This window comes from Meles meles, chromosome 19 (genome assembly GCF_922984935.1).
Source record: "Meles meles chromosome 19, mMelMel3.1 paternal haplotype, whole genome shotgun sequence".
Classification (NCBI taxonomy): domain Eukaryota; kingdom Metazoa; phylum Chordata; class Mammalia; order Carnivora; family Mustelidae; genus Meles; species Meles meles.
Genome location: NC_060084.1, coordinates 29989336 through 30008665, shown reverse-complemented (window position 1 = coordinate 30008665; position 19330 = coordinate 29989336). Strand labels below are relative to the sequence as shown.

The 19330-nt window shown below is 39.1% G+C and overlaps 1 protein-coding gene across 9 annotated transcripts in view; it reads left to right on the top strand.

Annotated features, from left to right (window-relative positions):
- The window catches only part of CHD9 (chromodomain helicase DNA binding protein 9), a 223333-nt gene that overhangs the window by 177422 nt on the left and 26581 nt on the right, over positions 1-19330 (top strand). For all 9 annotated transcript variants that reach the window (XM_045987027.1, XM_045987030.1, XM_045987031.1 and 6 more), the window contains 8 exons: positions 1868-2027; positions 2467-2556; positions 8074-8177; positions 8696-8813; positions 9608-9665; positions 12531-12573; positions 13741-13960; positions 17185-17387. In XM_045987027.1, coding sequence (XP_045842983.1) covers positions 1868-2027; positions 2467-2556; positions 8074-8177; positions 8696-8813; positions 9608-9665; positions 12531-12573; positions 13741-13960; positions 17185-17387 — 996 coding nt within the window. The remainder of the gene's footprint in view (positions 1-1867; positions 2028-2466; positions 2557-8073; positions 8178-8695; positions 8814-9607; positions 9666-12530; positions 12574-13740; positions 13961-17184; positions 17388-19330) is intronic.

Below are 19330 nucleotides of genomic sequence, written 5' to 3'. Positions count from 1 at the left end.
TCTAATAATAAATAGGCATAAACCCTCAAAAGAAGAGTGAGAAGGGGAGAGGAAATAGCAACACAATTTTGGAAGAAAATAGATGAGTGGCTACTAACTCAGCCAACCAGAGAGAACTTAATCTCAGGTCGGCAGAAGAGGACTGGACTATAGAACAGTATTCGTAGTAACAGAGAATGAAGTACAATTTCAGGTGAAAGGCATTAATTAAGTTAAAAAAGAGATCTATAAAAGAACATATAACAGGGGGTGCCTGGCTGCCCCCCCAAAAAAAGAAGAAATAACAAGTATAAACTTCATACACTAAAGAAAATAGTCTCAAAATATAAATGCAAAATTGCCAAAAGTTTAGGAAGAAATGGACAAGTCCACATCAAGCTTCTATTTACCGTTGTCGTGAAACTCCTAGCTGGTAGAGTATAGCAAGGAAAAGATATAGGAGATACGAACTAAAAGGAATCAAAAGTGTATTTTTTTTAAAGAGTTTATTTATTTATTTGACAGAGATCACAAGTAGGCAGAGAGGCAGGCAGAGAGAGAAAGGAGGAAGCAGGTTCCCTGCCAAGCAGAGAGCCCAATGTGGGACTCGATCCCAGGACCCTGAGATCATGACCTGAGCCAAAGGCAGAGGCTTAACCCACTGAGCCACCCAGGTGCCCCTCAAAAGTGTATTTTTTAGTAATTGTTAAAAATTGTAAGTGAAATAGCTCCAGTGTCATTGAAGATTCGTAGGTAAGCAGTGGTGCACCTGCAGTGATCGTCATACGGTGCGTTTTTACATGGCAGGAAAATCGATAAAATTATAGCCTCATGAGTCAGCAAGTATAAATCTCAAAAAGACACCAACATAATCAACAAGTTGCCGAATTGCTTGTGTTATATAATGTCTGAAACTTAAATACTAAATATTCCTCCAACTCACACGTACGGGCATGGAATGACTAGACAAACTCAGGATAGTGAGTTGGGAAGGAAAGAGTGAGTTGGGCTTCACCTATGTGTACTTATTTCCTTTAATGAAAAATGGACCAGATATGGAATATGTTACGATTAAGAGTAAGAATACTTCTTTGTATTTCTGAAATATTTCAGGGGCACCTAAGTGACTGAGTCGGTTAACTGTCCGACTCTTGGTGTCGGCTCAGGTCATGATCTCATGACCCACCTTGGGGGGTCCGTGCTCAGCAGGAAGCCTGCTTGACGGTTCGCTCCCTGCGCTTTTTCTCCCCACTTGTGCTTGTTCTCTCTCTCTCTCAAATAAATAAGTCTTCAAAAAAATGAATGTTACAGGGCACCCAGCTGGCTCAGTCAGTAGAGCATGTGACTCTTGATCTTGGGGTTCTACGTTCAAGCCCCACGTTGGGTATAGAGATTGCTTAAAATCTTACACACACACACACACAAAGAAATATTTCACAAAGGGGTCAAAGAAATAAAATGAATTAGCTCTCTTAAACAAGAGCCCACAATGATTAAACCTAATCCAGTTTTGAAAATCAAGAGGCCAAAACTTACTGTTTTATAACTAGGGAAGCTGAAAGTAAAGCAGAGGGACAGGCTGAGCTTTTTGGTTTTTACATTTGGAAAAAAATGATGTGTTTTGGAACAAAAAGTAAGTTAGAATGATTAATTTCAGATTCAGAATTGTTGGGTTCTTGCAGGGGGAAACTCTTAATATGTGTTACCACATTGGCTTAACCTTGCAATCGGGTCAGCATTGTTACCATTAATATGTTAAAGATCTCTGTAGAGCCTGCACAGACCTCTGGAAAGTCTCCAGAAATTTCTTGTATTGAAAAAAATGTTTCAAATTACAAAACTTTATACAAGTTATCCCTGATTTCATGTGTCCTTCTCATTTTAACAGGCCTATCAGCCCCTGTACCCAGGGGTCGAAAAGGGAAGAAAGTGAAGACTCAAACAAGCTCATTTGATATACAGAAAGCAGAATGGCTTCGAAAATACAATCCTGAGCAGCTACTTCAAGACGAAGGATACAAAAAACATATAAAACACCACTGTAATAAGTAGGTAGTAGGGTGTTTTTAACACAACTCATTAAAAGTTTATATTTCTGAATTTATTAAAAATCTTAAAGCATGCTGATTTTGAGTACAGAGACAGTGTGGTCTAGGACCAATCCTAATCTTAATCTTACAGGGTATCCTTCAGCAAATCATGGTACCTCTTGTGTCACTGTTTTCATCAACAGAGAGAGAAATAAAACTGGCCTCCAAATGATCTCATTATATCTTTCTTGGATATTAAATTATGATGATTGTGAAGATTTTGGAGAAACCTATTTTACTATATATGGTAGTAATGAGATTTATTTAATCAGAAATAATTATTATTTAATTATAAAAATTCTGTATAAAAATTCTTTTCCAATTTTAACCTCATGGATGAATTTTCTTTAATGATTAATATCTTTGTGTCTTTTGATTTCTTTTCCCTCACTTTTAGGGTTTTGCTTCGTGTGAGAATGCTGTATTATCTAAAGCAAGAAGTCATTGGAAACGAGTGTCAGAAAGTATTTGATGGAGTTGATGCAAGGTAAATTAAATAATAACATACTAGTTATAATTAAATAATAACATGCTAGTGTTTTCAGTAACATGATGAGGCAAAAATTACAGGACCAGAAAATTGTACATTGAGTGGCTCCTTAGTCAGTGAAGTTCACAAGAAGAAAATTCCACCAAATGTAGGGAATTCACCCTTGCCAATTTATAGCCTTTCCTCCATTAGTCTCAAACTTAGGCTCCGTCACTAAAAGCTATAATAATAATAATAATAACAACAAAAACAGCAGCAACAGCAGTAGGAGTAAGCTTCTTGCCGCCAAATCTGTAACTTAACCTTTCTGTGCTCATTCTTTCTCTGCCCTCTTATTCCAATGGAAGAGGTTTTATGGCAACTGACTTTTATGTCCACATACGATCCATCTGACTCCCTAGTCTCTCAGCTCCTTACTCTGTGTCTCCCTTCATGCAATGCTATGTTCTTTTTTTTTTTTTTTTTTAACTTTTTTTCTTTTTTGAAACACTGTCTTCTGGAGGCATCCATGCAACTTTACCCACGAGGTCAAGTTTTTCTTCACTGGTCTTTCCACTTCATTCTCCTGTTTCTCACATTGGATTGTCCAGGAGCTCTGCCTTCAGCTCTGCTTCTCGGCTATACTCTCCTTCAGTAAACTCCTGCAGTCTCATCAGACCAAATCTGATCAAGAAACAGACGACTCTCAGACTTACGTGTTCATCCTAGAGCTCTAATCTGAGAGATGCCTCCTAACATTTCCACTTGACGGTGAGATTGCCGTCTCAGAGTTTCCCTGGCTCGCCAGATCCGCCCCAGCCCTTTTCCTCCCACCTTCCCACACACAGGCCTTCTTCATCCTGTTAAATGGACCACCCAGATGCCTGGATGCCATTCTTGATTCCTCTCCTCCCCTTAAATCCCTCAGGAGGACCTGTGAGCTCCGCAAAGTACAGTGTACGCCCAAATCTGAGCACTTTTCACCACATCCTCTGCTAAACTTCTAGTGCCAGCCACCACTATGCCACGTTTAGACTTTTGCAGCGGCCTCCTAATTGGGTCTCTCTGCCTCCTCTCTACGGGCTGACCTTCACACAGCAGCCAGAGTGATCTGTCTGAAGCGAAAATCAGGCCATGGCATTCCTCTCCTTCCAGATTCTTCTCGTTTCTCTTAGAATAAAATTTGTGCTCCCTGTGGCCCTACAGAACCTGTGACCTCCTCCTTCATTCTGTCCCTCTCCCACAATGCTGCAGCTGCACTGGTGTTTCTGTCTCTCCTGTGTGTCAAGCTCATTCTGGGCTCTGCCTCCTGGTATGCTCTTGCACTCGTCTTCTACAGACCTGTCTCTATTCAGGCCTCAGTTCACATTTTACCCCCTCCCAGAGACCCTCCTTGGCCTCCCTCCCCTAGTCACTCACTACTGCTTGACCTTATTTTATCTCATTCATGGTGCCTATTAAAGTTATATTTATTTGTGTATCTTTTCTCCTCCCATTATAGTTGAAGCCGCTTGAAGATTAAATATGCTATCTTTTATCTTACTGATCTTTGTTTTCACAGCTCCTAGGATCTGGGACATATAACACCCAGTAAATATTTGTTGACCTAAATGACTCCTTTTTTCCCTTGGCCTGATGGGATCCTATCTACTTGTGATTTCCTAGAAACTACATTCTGTGAATTATCCCTACATTTTCCCCTTTCGTTAATCTCCCCCACTCTGGCTTCTCATTTGGATTTTCACATGTTGACATCTCCCTCAGCATCGACACACACACACACACACACACACACACACACAAACCCCACTTTTAGATCCAGTATCTCCTCACACTGTCACGCGATTACTCTCCTTGATTTCACAGCCAGACTTCTGAATCTGTGTCTGCTTTTTCTCCTCTCCCATTTACAATGCACTCCCCACCACAGTTCAGCCTCTGCCCCTCACTCCACCACCTACTCCAAGAAGTTCCTCACCAATATTCTTTTTTTTTAAGATTTTATTTATTTATTTATTTGATAGATTTTTTTTATTTATTTATTTATTTATTTATTTATTTGATAGAGAGAGAGAGATCTCTATCTAGAGATAGGCAGAAGGGGGAAGCAGGCTCCCTGCTGAGCAGAGAGCCTGATGCGGGGCTCAATCCCAGGATCCTGAGACCATGACCTGAACCGAAGGCAGAGGCTTAACGTCTGAGCCACCAATATTCTTACTGCTGAACCCATGGATATATTATAGTGTTTTTCTTACTCTCCCTTTTTTTTTTTATTTAAGATTTATTTATTTATTTGAGAGTGGTGGTGAAGGGCAGAGAGAGAGACTCCTCAAGCACGCTCCCTGCTGAGCATGGAGCCTGACATGGGGCTCAATCCCACAACCCAAACCGAAACCAACAGTCAGATGCACAACCTACTGAGCTACCCAGGTGCCCCTGTCCTACTTTACCTTTACTGACCACTTCCCTCTTCTTAAAAATGCTTCTGTAATAGCATTCACCTGTAGAGAGAGCTTCTTTCTAGCTTTCTGCTCGCTGCTTTGCAGTTCCCCTTCAACCTGTCTCTTAAATGTCTAATCATAGGTGCCCTCTTCTTGTCACCTCCTTTTTTTGGATGCTATCATCTTTTCTGCAGTGTCAGTTTGTTTCTGTACTATACTCCAAGCATTTGCAGTCTTGCTGGAATATTTCCTTTCCCCCTTGCCTCCATGCTCCCCCCTCTCAGTGCTTATCTGGCATCAACTCAGCCTTTCCTGGCCTCTTAAGGCTGGGTCAGGCACATATCCAAGGTCGGCTGTCACAGCACTCACCATGCAGTATTGCGCGTACCTCTTCACAAGAGCAGGGAGTGTCTGCCCAATTATTTCTATTATTGGCACATAATGAGTGCTGTTCAAATACGTTTTGCATGAATGATCTTGTCTGGGGAAGTTAAAGGCGGTTTTATGCAAGAGACAGAACATGAACTGAATCTTTAAAAACAGAAATCAGGGGCACCTGGGTGGCTCAGTGGTTTAAGCCGCTGCCTTCGGCTCAGGTCATGATCTCAGGGTCCTGGGATCGAGTCCCGCATCGGGCTCTCTGCTTGGCAGGGAGCCTGCTTCCCTCTCACGCTCTCTGCCTGCCTCTCTGCCTACTTGTGATCTCTCTCTGTCAAATAAATAAATAAAATCTTAAAAAAAAAAATAAAAACAGAAATCAACCACAGGAGCACATGCACCTTGTGTTCCTTTCCCTAGCAGTTAACCAACACTTGCCATGCACTTGGCACTTAAACTGAAACGCTGGGTGGGTATATGCTCTTTATGAGCTGGAAATCTTCACCGCTGATGATCAGCACAGTGTGTTGAGCTTAGAGTGCCACCTGATGGTCGGTGAGGGTAACTACGTGACCCACTTTGTTTTCCTCGTGCCTTCATCTTTGGGTTTTTATGCTTTAGTGTTGGTCAGGAAATCAATCAAAAATAATACCTTCTTTAACTGTATTTTTCATCATCACTTTTTTAGCTTTTGTTGTATCCCAGGAAAATCACTCTTTCTCTATTTTCCTACAGTAAGCTAGAAAATACTGTGATGGAAACCCTTTTGTTTTTTAAGAAAAATTAAAGGTAGATGTTCATTTAAGTGCAGGAATTTTCTTTAAGAATCTAGAGAAATGTCTCCATCCTTTTCTCCATATTCCTTGGACTAAAAACTTTTTTCTGCTGGCAAACACTTACGAAAAATAAAAAGTAATTTCCTATCCATACTTCATGTATTATTTACTTACAGGACTTGTAAGTCTTCTGTTTTCATTGCCACTCTCTCTTATTTCTGCTGTATTAGTAGCTAAATAGCGGGTTCTTGTGGGCTTGCTCAGGAACATATTGACCATTTATCAATTTATTTCTATATGAAAATTTATTTTGAGTTCCCAAAGACCAGTGAACTTACAAATGAATTTTTGCTACACAACTTAATTGTAAGTAGGAAACTTCCCATTTTTTCAGAACACTAGGCCCATTTATTAACATGGAATTTTGGTGCTAAGACTAAGAGATGAAATTCTACTTATTTTTTTTATGTTCTGTTTTCATTCTTTGAAAATTGATAATTCACAAATATCAAATAGCAAAATTCTCAACTAGAAAATTTGATTCCCCCCCCCGAAAAAAGAAAATTTGATTTCCCAAAATAATTTATCCCATCCAATCTCTACCTGGCTTTTTGGGGGGTTTTGGGGTTTTTTAAAGATTTAGTTACTGGGGCGACTAGGTGGCTCAGTTAAGCACCTGCCATCCACTCGGGTCATGATCTCAGAGTCTGGGAACCAGCCCTTCCTTTATCTCTCTCCTTCTGCCCCTCCCCTGCTTGTTCTTTCTATCTCTCTCAAATAGATAAAAAAAAAAATTTTAAGAAGATATATTTATTTATTTGAGGGGGCAAGGGGCAAAGGAAGAAGGAGAAAAAGCAGACTCCCCATTGAACACAGAGTCCCACGTAGGACTTGATTCCACGACCCTGAGATCATAACCGGAGCCAAAATCAAGAGTCAGATGCTTAACTGACTGACCCACCTAGGTGCCCCTCTGCCTTCTTTGTTGAATAAAATATAAGAATGGTGTGTGTGTGTGTGTGTGTGTAAAAATGATACCCATTTGCTAATTAATTATTGTCAGATGTTAGCTATATGCTAGGCTAAGGGAGACAACGTGAATCACTATGTACAAAAGTAAACATTTCAGTCTACTGCATGGCATATTTTCATTTTTAGTGGTGTTGTATGTGTTATTACAAAAGGTTCCTGGGAAAATAATAATTTCAAATGATAAGCAAAGGAAGTTATGTTTGCAGAATTGTAAGTACACTTTAGTGGTTGTTTAGTACTCATGAAAACAGCCAAATTACCAAAGTATTATGGATTTATTATAGTTCTAGTACTTTATCATATTGTCATTTTTAGGCATGATATTTATATACAGCATAAAAATAGCACTTTGAGTGTTTTAGTCAAATTATAAATCCAAAACTTGCCATTTTCCTCCGCTTGTAAGCAATGCTTAATTTGTCAGTGGAATTTTCTTACTAGTAGCAGTTTAGAAAACATAAGACTTGTTTTGCAGCCTAAAGCAATTAATTTCCCCATCTAGGGCCCCAGTCTCCTCATATACAAAATGAAATATTTGAACAGCTGATTTTTGTCAAGCTGTTTGCTGACATGAGACTGTACTCTCCCATAAAATACTTGCTTTATGTATAAAGGAAATCAGTGGAAAGAGTGTGATTCCTTAAGAGTAAAGTAAACCTGTTGGAAAATGTCTTCTGTTGAGGTTAAGGATATTAATTCTTTGTTTTAGTAACTGTGTTGATCTTGTATAATTTTGTAATTTTAACTGGTAGTAATTGTGGAAAATAAGGAAAAAACCAATGAAATAAAATCATAATGTCTTTTTCTTAAAAGCCATAATGCTTTTTACAGGCTAGGTAAAGTTTGCCTCCTCTTTGACTTGTTTGTAATAATTCATAGTGCCACGTATTGTCATTTTTTTTTTTAAGTGACATCGATGTTTGGGTCCCAGAACCAGACCACTCAGAAGTTCCTGCTGAATGGTGGGATTTTGATGCTGATAAGTCACTTCTTATTGGAGTCTTTAAACATGGTAAGTGAGAAGGAAGGTAGGTAGAGTCATCTTCGTGTATAATGTAACTCTCTCAGTTTCATGATTTCCAGTAACACTGATGTTATTATACATACCATGTAAAGCACAAACAACCAAATTTTGTCTGTCAGTCCCCACACTTCTTCACAGAAGGGGGTGACCTACATGGCCTGCCCCTCCTGGACAGAAGTCTCACTAACTTCCCCTCAGGAAGAGTTCTTATGTAAGTGTATTGTGTATGATCAGTTTTCCTCTTTGTCATTTTAACTAATAAATTCAGTCTAAACTTTTAACATACATAAACATATATATATATTAACATATATAAACATATACCTATGCCAGACCACGTAATATTTTGGTGATAATTTCTAGAAAACCTGCCTTACCCTGTACTGTTTTAATATACAGTCCCTTTCGTCCAGGAGCATCACCCACTGTAAATATGAGGAATGCTTATATTCATCCATCTTTTTTCTTTTTATCATTTTTACTTTCATAATTGGTGATCCCTCCAGGTTATGAAAAATATAACACCATCCGAGCAGACCCAGCATTATGCTTCTTGGAAAGAGTGGGAAAACCTGATGAGAAAGCAGTCGCTGCAGAACAGAGGGCAAATGATTATATGGATGGGTATGTGCGCTTCTGGGGCTTGATTTCTCCGTGTATCTCTATCAACAGCAGTATGTTCTATTGCGTATGTGTACCTTTAAATAATGTAGTAGTGGGGCACCTGGGTGGCTCCGTCATTAGGTGTCTGCCTTCAGCTCAAGTCATGATCCTGGGGTCCTGCTTCTCCCTCTCCCACTCCCCCTGCTTGTGTTCCCTCTCTCGCCATGTCTTTCTCTGTCAAGTGAATAAATAAAACCTAAAAAGAAAGAAAAAGTAGTAGTAAGGGAATTAGAATTTACAATCTAAGACTTAATGAAACTCTAATAAGTTAGTGTTTATCCAGTGGTGTGATCAAGAAAAAGACTCCACCTGCCCCATACCCATCCTTGTGGTGAGTCCTTCATTTTTCTATTCTTAACAGTCATGGCCGTAAAGCCATACAGTTCTAAGGGCATTAGAGGGAAGAAGACAAAGAATATTACAATTGAAGAGAAATGGGATGTTTGTTCATTGTAAGTGTTATAAGGTCTTTACTATCTTTGTTTTCTTACCAAAAGGGAAAAGTAGGGGACTGGGTCGAGGTTAATATTACCATATTTAAAAGCGAGCTTGGTAGTAAGAGTCAATTAGAAGCAGGTTTCTTCTGACTTGCCTTATAATGTTTTCATGCTGTGACTTGGGTTCCTCAGGTTAACGAACAGAAATTTCAGTCTGAAAACATGCTAAAAAGTCCTTCCAACAAGACTCCATTTGCCCTTTCAGGAGAAATTTTAAGTCCAGTACAATAATTGTAGCGTCTGTTGGTATTTTAACAGGGATGTGGAAGATCCAGAATACAAACCTGCCCCAGCTATCTTTAAAGATGATATAGAGGTATGCTTTGGATCCTGCTTTAAAGTCTCATTTCTGGTTATTCCATGGTTTCTTTTGTGTGTTTTTCCTTCATACGTTTTTCCTTATACACAATTCTGTTCTTTAGAAGGTTAGCTAAGTTAGTGATCTGCTTAGGCTGACAGTCATCACAAACAGCCCTTCAGAGTATGCCTGATCTCCCTTCTAGACACACGGGAGGCAGGGGTGGACACGTGGATGAAATGGAGCTTGCCCACATGCTGCACTGCTAGGAGCTAGATACCCATGTCGGGGACAAGACCCGGAAGCCAAGTTAGAAGGAGACACTGAAAGTACCCAGCAACAGATAGAAACTAGACCTACATAAAGGGTTAAAAATAGAGGGTAGGATTTCTGAGCTGCTAAAGCATAGTTCTGAGTGTCTGCTTATAGAAAGTCAAAAGGAAGAGGCAAAGTTGGATGAAAATACTCTGTGGCGTGGGGCAAGGATGTGAAAAGGGATGAGGGATTCTATAATACAAGGGCATAGGAAAGGACTAGACGGTGCTGTAACTGTCAGGTAGGGTGTGCTGGTCTTGGTGGCCAGAGGGCTTCAATATTGATCTCTGTATGAGGACTAGAGAGGGCTCGGGCCAGTGTGTGGCAGTGAGAATGGAGATCCTGCGTACAATGAGACCCCTCAGAGAGCTGTACTCTCTGACAAACAGCATAGGGCAACAGCGAGGATCTTTATCTGCACATAGGCACTGGGTAGGGAAAAAATTGTTTCCTCTGAGAAATCATAGCCATAGGCGTGCTTTCTTTTGAGCTTACAGTTTGATTCTTCTACATCATTTGCGTGAACCAGGAACTCTTGAACCAAAAATGTAATTATAGAAAAGGTCCCAGGCTAGTAATAACCCTGAGGTATCTAGTAGAAACGAAAAGAAAAAGAATTGTGGAAGAAACAGCATCAGCGTAGACCATACTTATATCCTAAAGGTAAAAGCCGTCCATGAAATGAGGTCAAAATCCAAAAATTTAAATATGAGGAACTTTAAATTTAAAAAAATTAAATATGAGTGAATGTTAGCAAACAAAAAACAAGATTAGACCTCTAAGAACTTCTGATGGCAAGCTATTAAAATAGGAAATAAGTAAATTTTTAAATGGTTAAAGACATTAAAAATCCAAGAACAAAAGAAAGAAAGATATATGACTTTAGAAGTCGAGGGATATATGAGAAGACGATTTTGTGTAACATTAGAAGTGGAAAATACAGTCATTGAAAATTAAAACTCAGCAAATAGGTTAAATATTGAGCTGAGGAAGCAGATTAGACACAGATCTTGAGAGAATAAATGATTTAGAAAACAGATTTAAGGAAAGGATCCATAATGTAGCATGATGGCTCAGTTTGGCCCAATCAGGAGAGAGAAACCACATAGTCCATTGAATAGGGAAAGTTCAATGTAAAGAATTATTGACTCTAGCAGGGGGACTGAAGTGAGGACTAGCCACTGCGCTTAGGGCTGTCAGAGCAGCCAAGGAAGAGCCCTGTCTCTGGCAGGGCTGAGATGCTGTTTTGCTTTGGTTTTTTGTTTTGTTTTGTTTTGTTTTGTTTTTTTGAGAGGGCATGGCTGCACCTCGTTGGATGGCAGAACAGTTACTGGGATGCCCTGCTAGCGCAACTTGCTGGAAATCCACCCTCCAGGGTTGCCGAGGGAGCTTTTCCTGGGGAAATGTCTCACAGAAGGAACTCCACTGAGGCCAAGGCTGCTAGGGAAAGCTGCTGGCCAGCAGACATGTAAAGAAGCTGCTGGAACTGCAGAGGTGGGCGCTGGGGAAGCTTTTGTGCTGTGGGAGCTAAACCAGGGAGGAGTTCACTCAAAGCAGAGAAGTAAAACCCTTCTTCTCCTGCCGTGCCTCTCTGGCTGCCACAACTGAGAAAGCTTAACATCATACTGGCTGGCAAAAAATATTTAAAGAGCCCAGATCCATTTTCTTAGAGCCAGTAAAAAGTATGGGAGGCAGTAAATCAATATGAAAAACTCTTGAGAGACGAAGAGGATGGTATAATCATGTCTGGCACATGTGTAATAGGTAGTCCAGAGGGAGCGACCAGAGCGATTAAGGGAGAAGACCTGCTCTGAGAGAGAACGGCTGAGACGTTTTCAGGCTTAAAGACATGAATCTTGAGATTCAAGAAATAAAGCGAATCTTGACAGGGTTAACAAAATTAAATCCACTCCAAAAAAACATCCTGGTGAAATTACAGAATTCCAAACAAAGAGCAGATGTTAAAAGTAACCAAAGGAAAAAGACCCACTTACAAAGGAATGATGAGAATTCTAACTTAAGGCTTTTCTAAAATGGCAGAAAATAGTAGTCATTAGAATAAAACCACCAAAGTAGTGACTGTGTTTACAGTAATGTTGAAATATCTGATTGGAGATGCTCTCTTGACAGGTAAAAACGAGATGTATAGTACAAGCAAACTGTTCAAGGCTGAAAGAGAAAAGATTGGCAGGTTGTCTGATAATCAAATATGAGAATGAATAAACTATGAGAGTTGGTATATAGAACCAAAAAAAAAAAAACCTGTTACTGATGAAACCTAGGGTATATTTGCAATTAGAGGAAGGAAAAGCACCTGGCCTAAGCATGATCGTGGAAGGGGGAAGTTTTAGTGGGAAATAAGTGGACTGATGTGTACAAGGCAATAGAGAAGTGTAAAAGGGTGGGGATTGAGAATAATACATTAAAAAAATTTTTTTTGCTAAGTTCATCATTAAAAATTCTGTTGCAAAAAGTTCTCTGTTACTATTAAGAACTTTGGTTCCGTTTGCGTCTTTAATGTATCTTGACCCAGTCACCCCATGACAAATTTCTGTTTTCTTTTAAAAGGATGATGTGTCTTCACCAGGAGATCTTGTTATAGCAGATGGAGGTAAATTGCATTTCTCTCTTTTTACTTAGTGGAAACCCGCATTCTCATGATACCATGAAATCAATAAACTTTTACGCTTCTATGATGTTTTAGATGTGTATGAAATTTTTATTGAAGACCGTCGTAATCTTTATGGGACACACTAGTTGACTGGGAACTTAACAGTATTTTTAGTTGCAAATGTTTATGCCATGACTGACTGAGCTTTTACGGAATCAAAGCTTTGATGATTTTATGGCGTGATTATTAAACTTATGTATCAGATTTCATCATTAACCTGTTGATTCAGTAATCCATTCAACAGCTTATTAGTTCCATATTAGGAACCATATTAAGAACCAACTTTTTGTACACCCCTCTTTTGCATAGCCTTTCTTTGCAGAGTCTTGCTTCTACTTCCTTCTGATTATCAAGCTAGAAACAGGCTGTCACCAGAGTACACTCACTCACTCCCAGCTAACACCCAAGTGGAATAGGGTCTCATCCTTTCATAGTTTGACTAGGAAGGAAGGAGTAGTATTTGCTTAGCAGAAATGATTACCGCTTAATTATGGTATATGTAATTATAAGATTATACCCTGGAAATAGAGAGCTATATCCTCTACTTTATTAGGTGAATAAAAGCTTAAAACTGATAGCATTGTCATAGGGAATTTTTTATAATATAAGTTCCTCACTAATGACCTTTAAAATTGTTTTGATTCTCACATAAGTGGAGATAAATTTAATATAGAAGGTGGCTATTCAACTTCTCAGGGATTTCAGTTTGACTTTTAATTCATCTAAGTGTAAGGCATTTGAATATTTGCCAGCCAGTAAAATGTATTAGACCTGGAAATGACGGAGTTTTATTTCCTACGCAAGGGATGGTCAGTAGATACTATCTGGTTCTTTAGTCCCCTGTGATTTACTTTCTTTGAGCTGTTCTTTAAGTTTGTTGTAACTTTTTAGAGCTGTAGTTAAAAGAAAACATTTTTATAATGAGAGATTTGGCTTGTGTGGGTTTTTTCCCACATAATCAGATGGAAAGAAAAAGATTTTAAGTAAGGGAATTTTGCTGTTTCTATGAGTTTCATTTCAGCATCTATTTAGTCTTTGGGGACGGGGTTGTTTTGGTTTCAGCTAGGTTTTTTTAATTATTATTGACATGAGTTTCTTTAAATATAGATGGTCAGCTGATGGAAGGTGATAAAATTTACTGGCCGACTCAATCAGCTTTAACTACTCGTTTGAGGCGTCTCATCACTGCATATCAGCGTACTAATAAAAACAGACAAATCCAGCAGATACAGCCTACTTTCTCAGTGCCTGCCAGTGTAATGCAGCCACTTTACGAAGAAGCCACTCTCAATCCTAAAATGGCAGCCAAGATAGAAAGACAGCAGAGGTAAGACAATGGCCCTAAATTTTTAATATTAGTATAATTGTATAAATATAGTTACTCATTCAGAAGGCTATTAGAGTGTGATTATCTCATTTTGTGAAAAATACATATAGGGAGAGAAGTTGGTCAAAGCAAAGTGTTTTATGCATGCACACACATGTATACAACAAATATAGTCAAAGATTATTGCATTTTATAGCTCCTGGCCATGCTTTCTATTCAGTCATTATTTTGTCATGCTTACTAACAGGGAGTTACTAAAAAAAATGAAGTTGCAGAGGCACCTGGGTGGCTCAGTTAAGCTGCTGCCTTCTGCTCAAGTCATGATCCCAGGGTCCTGGGATCAAGCCCCACATCAGGCTCCCAGATCAGCAGAAAGCCTGCTTCTCCCTCACCCTCTGCTTGCTGCTCTGTCTACTTGTGCTCTCTTTGTATCTGTCAAATAAATAAATAAATAAAATCTTTGAAAAAAAAAAAAAATGAAGTTGCAAAGCAAACTCAAGAATTAAATTATTAATAAAGCATACATTTAAATTACATGAAATAAAGTTCATTCTACCTTATTTTTACATTTAATGTAAATGTATATGACATTTATGAAATAGAAGAATGTATGGAAGACAAGTCCATTTATGCTTTATACAGAGGCTGAAGCCTTGGAACTACTGATATCAAAGGGGAACAAATGTAGACCTTTTTGCAAGAGAACTTGTTAAGAAGACAGGCACACTTCTTCCTCCCAAAAGTTTTAACTTCTCAAAAAGGATAGAGAATGTTGAAAAGAGTAACAATGTTCTGTAATAACCTGGCCTCCAGCCAGGGTCCTTGTATGTTCTCTGGAAAATACATCATTTTTCTTTTGTATTATTTGCAACACATTCATTTTAACCAGAATTTAGTTAGTCTGAAACTTAAGATTTTTAGATGTCCTAGACATAATCTTCTTCAGATACTACCACCTCAGCAAAAAATCTGTTTCAGTTATCTATAATTGCATAATAGCCACCACCCCAAAATATGGTGACTTAAACATCAGTCTTTTATTTCTCACGATTCTGTGGGTTGACCAGGTGGTTCTTCTGCTCCCGGTGGTGTTGGTGGAGTGCTGAGAGGGCCAGACAGAGAAAGTGGCCTCACCCACATGGCTGGCAGTTGGCACTGGGAGCCTGAATGAGGGAGCATTCCCAGTGGCAAAGGCAGAAGAAACTGAGATTTCTTAAGGCCTAGCCTCAGGGTTACAAAGTGTTACTTGTGCCACATTCTGTGGGTCAAAAAAAGACACAGGGCCGACCAAGATTAAAGGGAGAGGGAAATAGACTGCGTGGGAAGAGTGGCAGGGAATTCATGGCCATCTTTAACCTCCCACATGCATTTTCCTTTGGCTGGTGGGTTCTGGATTAATCTTCCTAAAATCTAGCTTTGTCGTGATAGTCCATGCTTCCTTATTTACTATAGGTATGAAGTTTGTTTTTAAGCTTCGGTTTAAGAGTCTCTTCAGTTTCAGCATCAGCATGCATTTCTAATTCTATACAGTACTGTTCCCTCAGCCATCATGTCCTATGTATTCTTGACTCAGTACCTAGCTGATGTTGTTCCTGTCACCTGGGACACCCTTTTTCCTACTCCTTACTCCAAACCTAGCCTCTCCTCCAGAGCTCAGCATCTATCCTATCTCTTCTAATAATTTTTTCCTCAACCAGTCCAGCTCACAGTATTCTGTTTCCTGCACTCAGATAGCACTTATCCAAGTAAACGACACATCGTCACACTAATATGAAGTGTTGTTAAGGACATTGATCCTTGCCTTTCTATGTCTTGTCTTTCTAAGTTCTAAATTTTTTGAGGGTGGATACTGTGTCACATTTCTGTGTGTCCTGTGTAATCTTTTAATCCATCTTTTGTATTCTGTTCCTACTTTTGTCCCCCAGATGCAAGTTTCTTACGATTTGACTGGTTTCCCAGCTATTTTTACATCAGTATTACATTAATCTTCTTACAGTAGCACTATGATGAAAACGACCTGTTGATATTTTTCAAAGGTGTCATACATTCTTTCTCCGTTCACACAATTCCATAACTTAACCAAGAAAAAGTGTCCAGGGGCGCCTGGGTGGCTCAGTGGGTTAAAGCCTCTGCCTTCGGCTCAGGTCATGATCTCAGGATCCTGGGATCGAGTCCCACATCGGGCTCTCTGCTCAGCAGGGAGCCTGCTTCCCTCTCTCTCTCTGCCTGCCTGCCTCTCTGCCTACTTGTGATCTCTCTCTGTCAAATAAACAAATAAAATCTTAAAAAAAAAAAGAAAAGAAAAAGTGTCCATAAATTAGACTGGGTTTGGAGATCTTTGGTGTGTGAGGATAATAGTACCCTGTTAAAGCTGAACAGACTGTTTCTAGCCAAGTATATGGAGTGTTTCATAATCTGACCCCAACTCTTATTTCCTTCTGTCCCCAATATGAGCCATATCCTTGTCAATCTGGAATGCTCATCACACACCCAAAATGCAGATTACTTCCTACTTTGCTTATACTGTGACCTCTTCCTAGAATTCCCAAGCTGATCTTCGCCTTGTTCCATCTTAAATGCCACTTACGTCTGTGACACTTTCTTCATCACTCTAGTCTGAAGTGGTCCTCCTGTCTTCCGTGCTCTCCTAAAACTCTTGGTTTCTATAATGCATACAACTATAACCTACTACCTTATACTAGAAATGTCTTTGAAATGTTTTATCTTTTCCGTAAAGGTAGGATCATTGTGCCTTACATAATCTTGTATCCCCTGCATATTGTCTTACAGAGTAAATGTGTGAAAAACTATCATTACCTGAAGGAAAAGAAGCATGGTTGTATAGATGAGTCAGCTAGCATTTTTTTTAAAGACTTTATTTATTTGAGAGAGAGTGTGAATGCACGAGTAGGGGAAGGGGCAGAGGGAGAGACTACCCAAGGAGACTTCTGCGGAGAGAAGAGCCCAACACGGGGCTCAATCCCACAAGCCATGAGATCAGAACCTGAGCCTAATCCAAGAGTTGTACGCTTAACTGACAGCCACATGGGCACCCCTCAACTAGCATTTTTAAATGTATATGCAAGACAGTATCCTGCACTTAATCCTTTCAAGTGTTAGATACCTGAAATGTTTTTAATTTTATTATAGTCATTATAGTCAGCATTAATAAATATTTATTTTAGTAACCATTGTGACTTTTTCTTTAATTTGACTCAAAATAGATGGACAAGAAGAGAAGAAGCTGACTTTTATAGAGTGGTGTCTACATTTGGAGTGGTATTTGACCCTGATAGAGGCCAATTTGATTGGACAAAATTTAGAGCTATGGCTAGGCTGCATAAGAAGACTGATGATAGCTTGGAGAAGTATTTGTACGCATTCATGTCTATGTGTCGAAGGGTTTGTCGTCTTCCTTCCAAAGAAGGTAGGTATAAAATTTCTGTCTTTCCTGGTTTGGGTCAAAGAAGCAAAAAGTACTAAAATTCAGAAATCTCCAACTTGTTTACTTCAGCGATCTCTAATTCAGCACATCAGTACTTTTTCAGAATTGTAAATAAACAATGTTCTAAGATCTCCCTATTTGTAAATCCTGCTATTAAAATGAGATCTAAAAAGAATAAGGTTATACCCTTAGTTTTGAGAAATGGCCAGTGCTTATTCAGTATTAGACTGATGACTGGGGGAGGTGGGTATGATACGGTACTTTTTAGTCCATCTGCTAGGAACTGTGTTGGAGGGCTTACTTACATGAATAGTTTTGCAAGGAATGAGGCCTCCACTTAAAGAACATTTTAAAGAGTTTTAGTAGGGGGAAGAAAAAATCACCCAGGGCCTCAAAAAAAAAAGAAAAAGAAAAGGGAAAAAAGAACAACTAATCAGACGGGCTGATACTCAGCCAAGGCCTTGTTCCGGGGTGAATTTCATTGTCTTCGAAGCCCAGGAAAATAGCTCATCCTGTCAGCAACTCCTCTCGATGATGCTCTATAAGCCACTGTCTCCATTCTTTGTTGAATATGATTTCTGACTGTTAAACCCAGTGGCTTCCTACTCCCATTTCATAGTAAAAATATAAATGGCTAATAAAAGGACATAAATTTCATGTGAGTTTGTTTACTTGTTTTAGCTTTATGTCCTAACAGATCTGCTGTCAGTCTGCTGAATAGAGCAGCCCATCACTTGATTACCCAAATATCAGATGATTCAGAGTAGATTTTGGTCTACTTAAACGTCTTCGTAAGACTAGCAATGGGCTTAAAAAGACAAATAAAGCAAAGTATTGTGTTTTCTATTATTTATGGTTGCCAAGAGGCCCTCATTTCTTTTTTTATTTTCTTAATTCCCATCAGCACTGCAAAATGCAGTGAATAAATTAACCACTTTGGACTCCAGTTTTAAAACAAAAAGGAAGGGTTAATTACCAAATAATGATTGAAAACATAGCATTTTCCATTGGAAATGGGAGTGGAGTTTTACTTAGATCAGTTTTCTAAACTTCCTCAGGTCACAGAGCCCTTATTGTCTCTAATTTTTCACAACATCTGAGGCCAAAAGTTCTGTTCAATGAATAATTAGATCCAAACAACTTAATAAGTATTTATGTCCAACAGTCTAGTGATTGTTTGAAAACATAATATAAATTGGAGAAAAAAATACTACTTTTCTTTCTTAAATAACCACACTTGCTTACCATTACCAATGAGATGTGCACACCTCCAGGCACCGTACATCTCAAACCTTGGAGGTAGAATGGATACTCCCACTCTTGTTTCCTGTTCCATTACTTCTTTTTTTTTTTTTAACTTTTTATTTTGAACTACTTTTAGACTTTCAGAAAAGTTGCAAAAACCTATAGAAGTTTCCGTGTATCTCTAACTTTGCCTCTTGCATGACTAATTATAGTATCATTATTAGACCGGGAAATTAACATTAGTACAGTGCTATTACCTAAATTGTAAAGCTGGTCAGATCTTACCAGTTTGTCCACTGATGCCCTTTTTCGTTCCAGGATCCCACATTCTGTTTGGTCGGTCTTCTCCCTTAGCCTCCTATAGTCTGTAAGAGACCCTCAGTTTTTCTTGTCTTTCATGACTCTGATACCTTAGAAAAATACTGATCAGTTATTTTGCCACAAATCCCCCAATTTGGATTTGTCTTGTGTTTTCATGTGGTTGCAACACAGAAGTGGTGTGTCCTTCTCAGAAAGTACCATGGGTTCAGAATGTCAGAATGTCCAACACTGATGGTGTTGCCCTCGATCGCTCAGTTACAGTAGTTTATGCCGTTTCTCCAGTGTAAAAATCACTACCTTTTCCCCTGCGGTTAAAAGATATCTTGAGATACTTTGAGACCACACAAATCCTGTTTCTC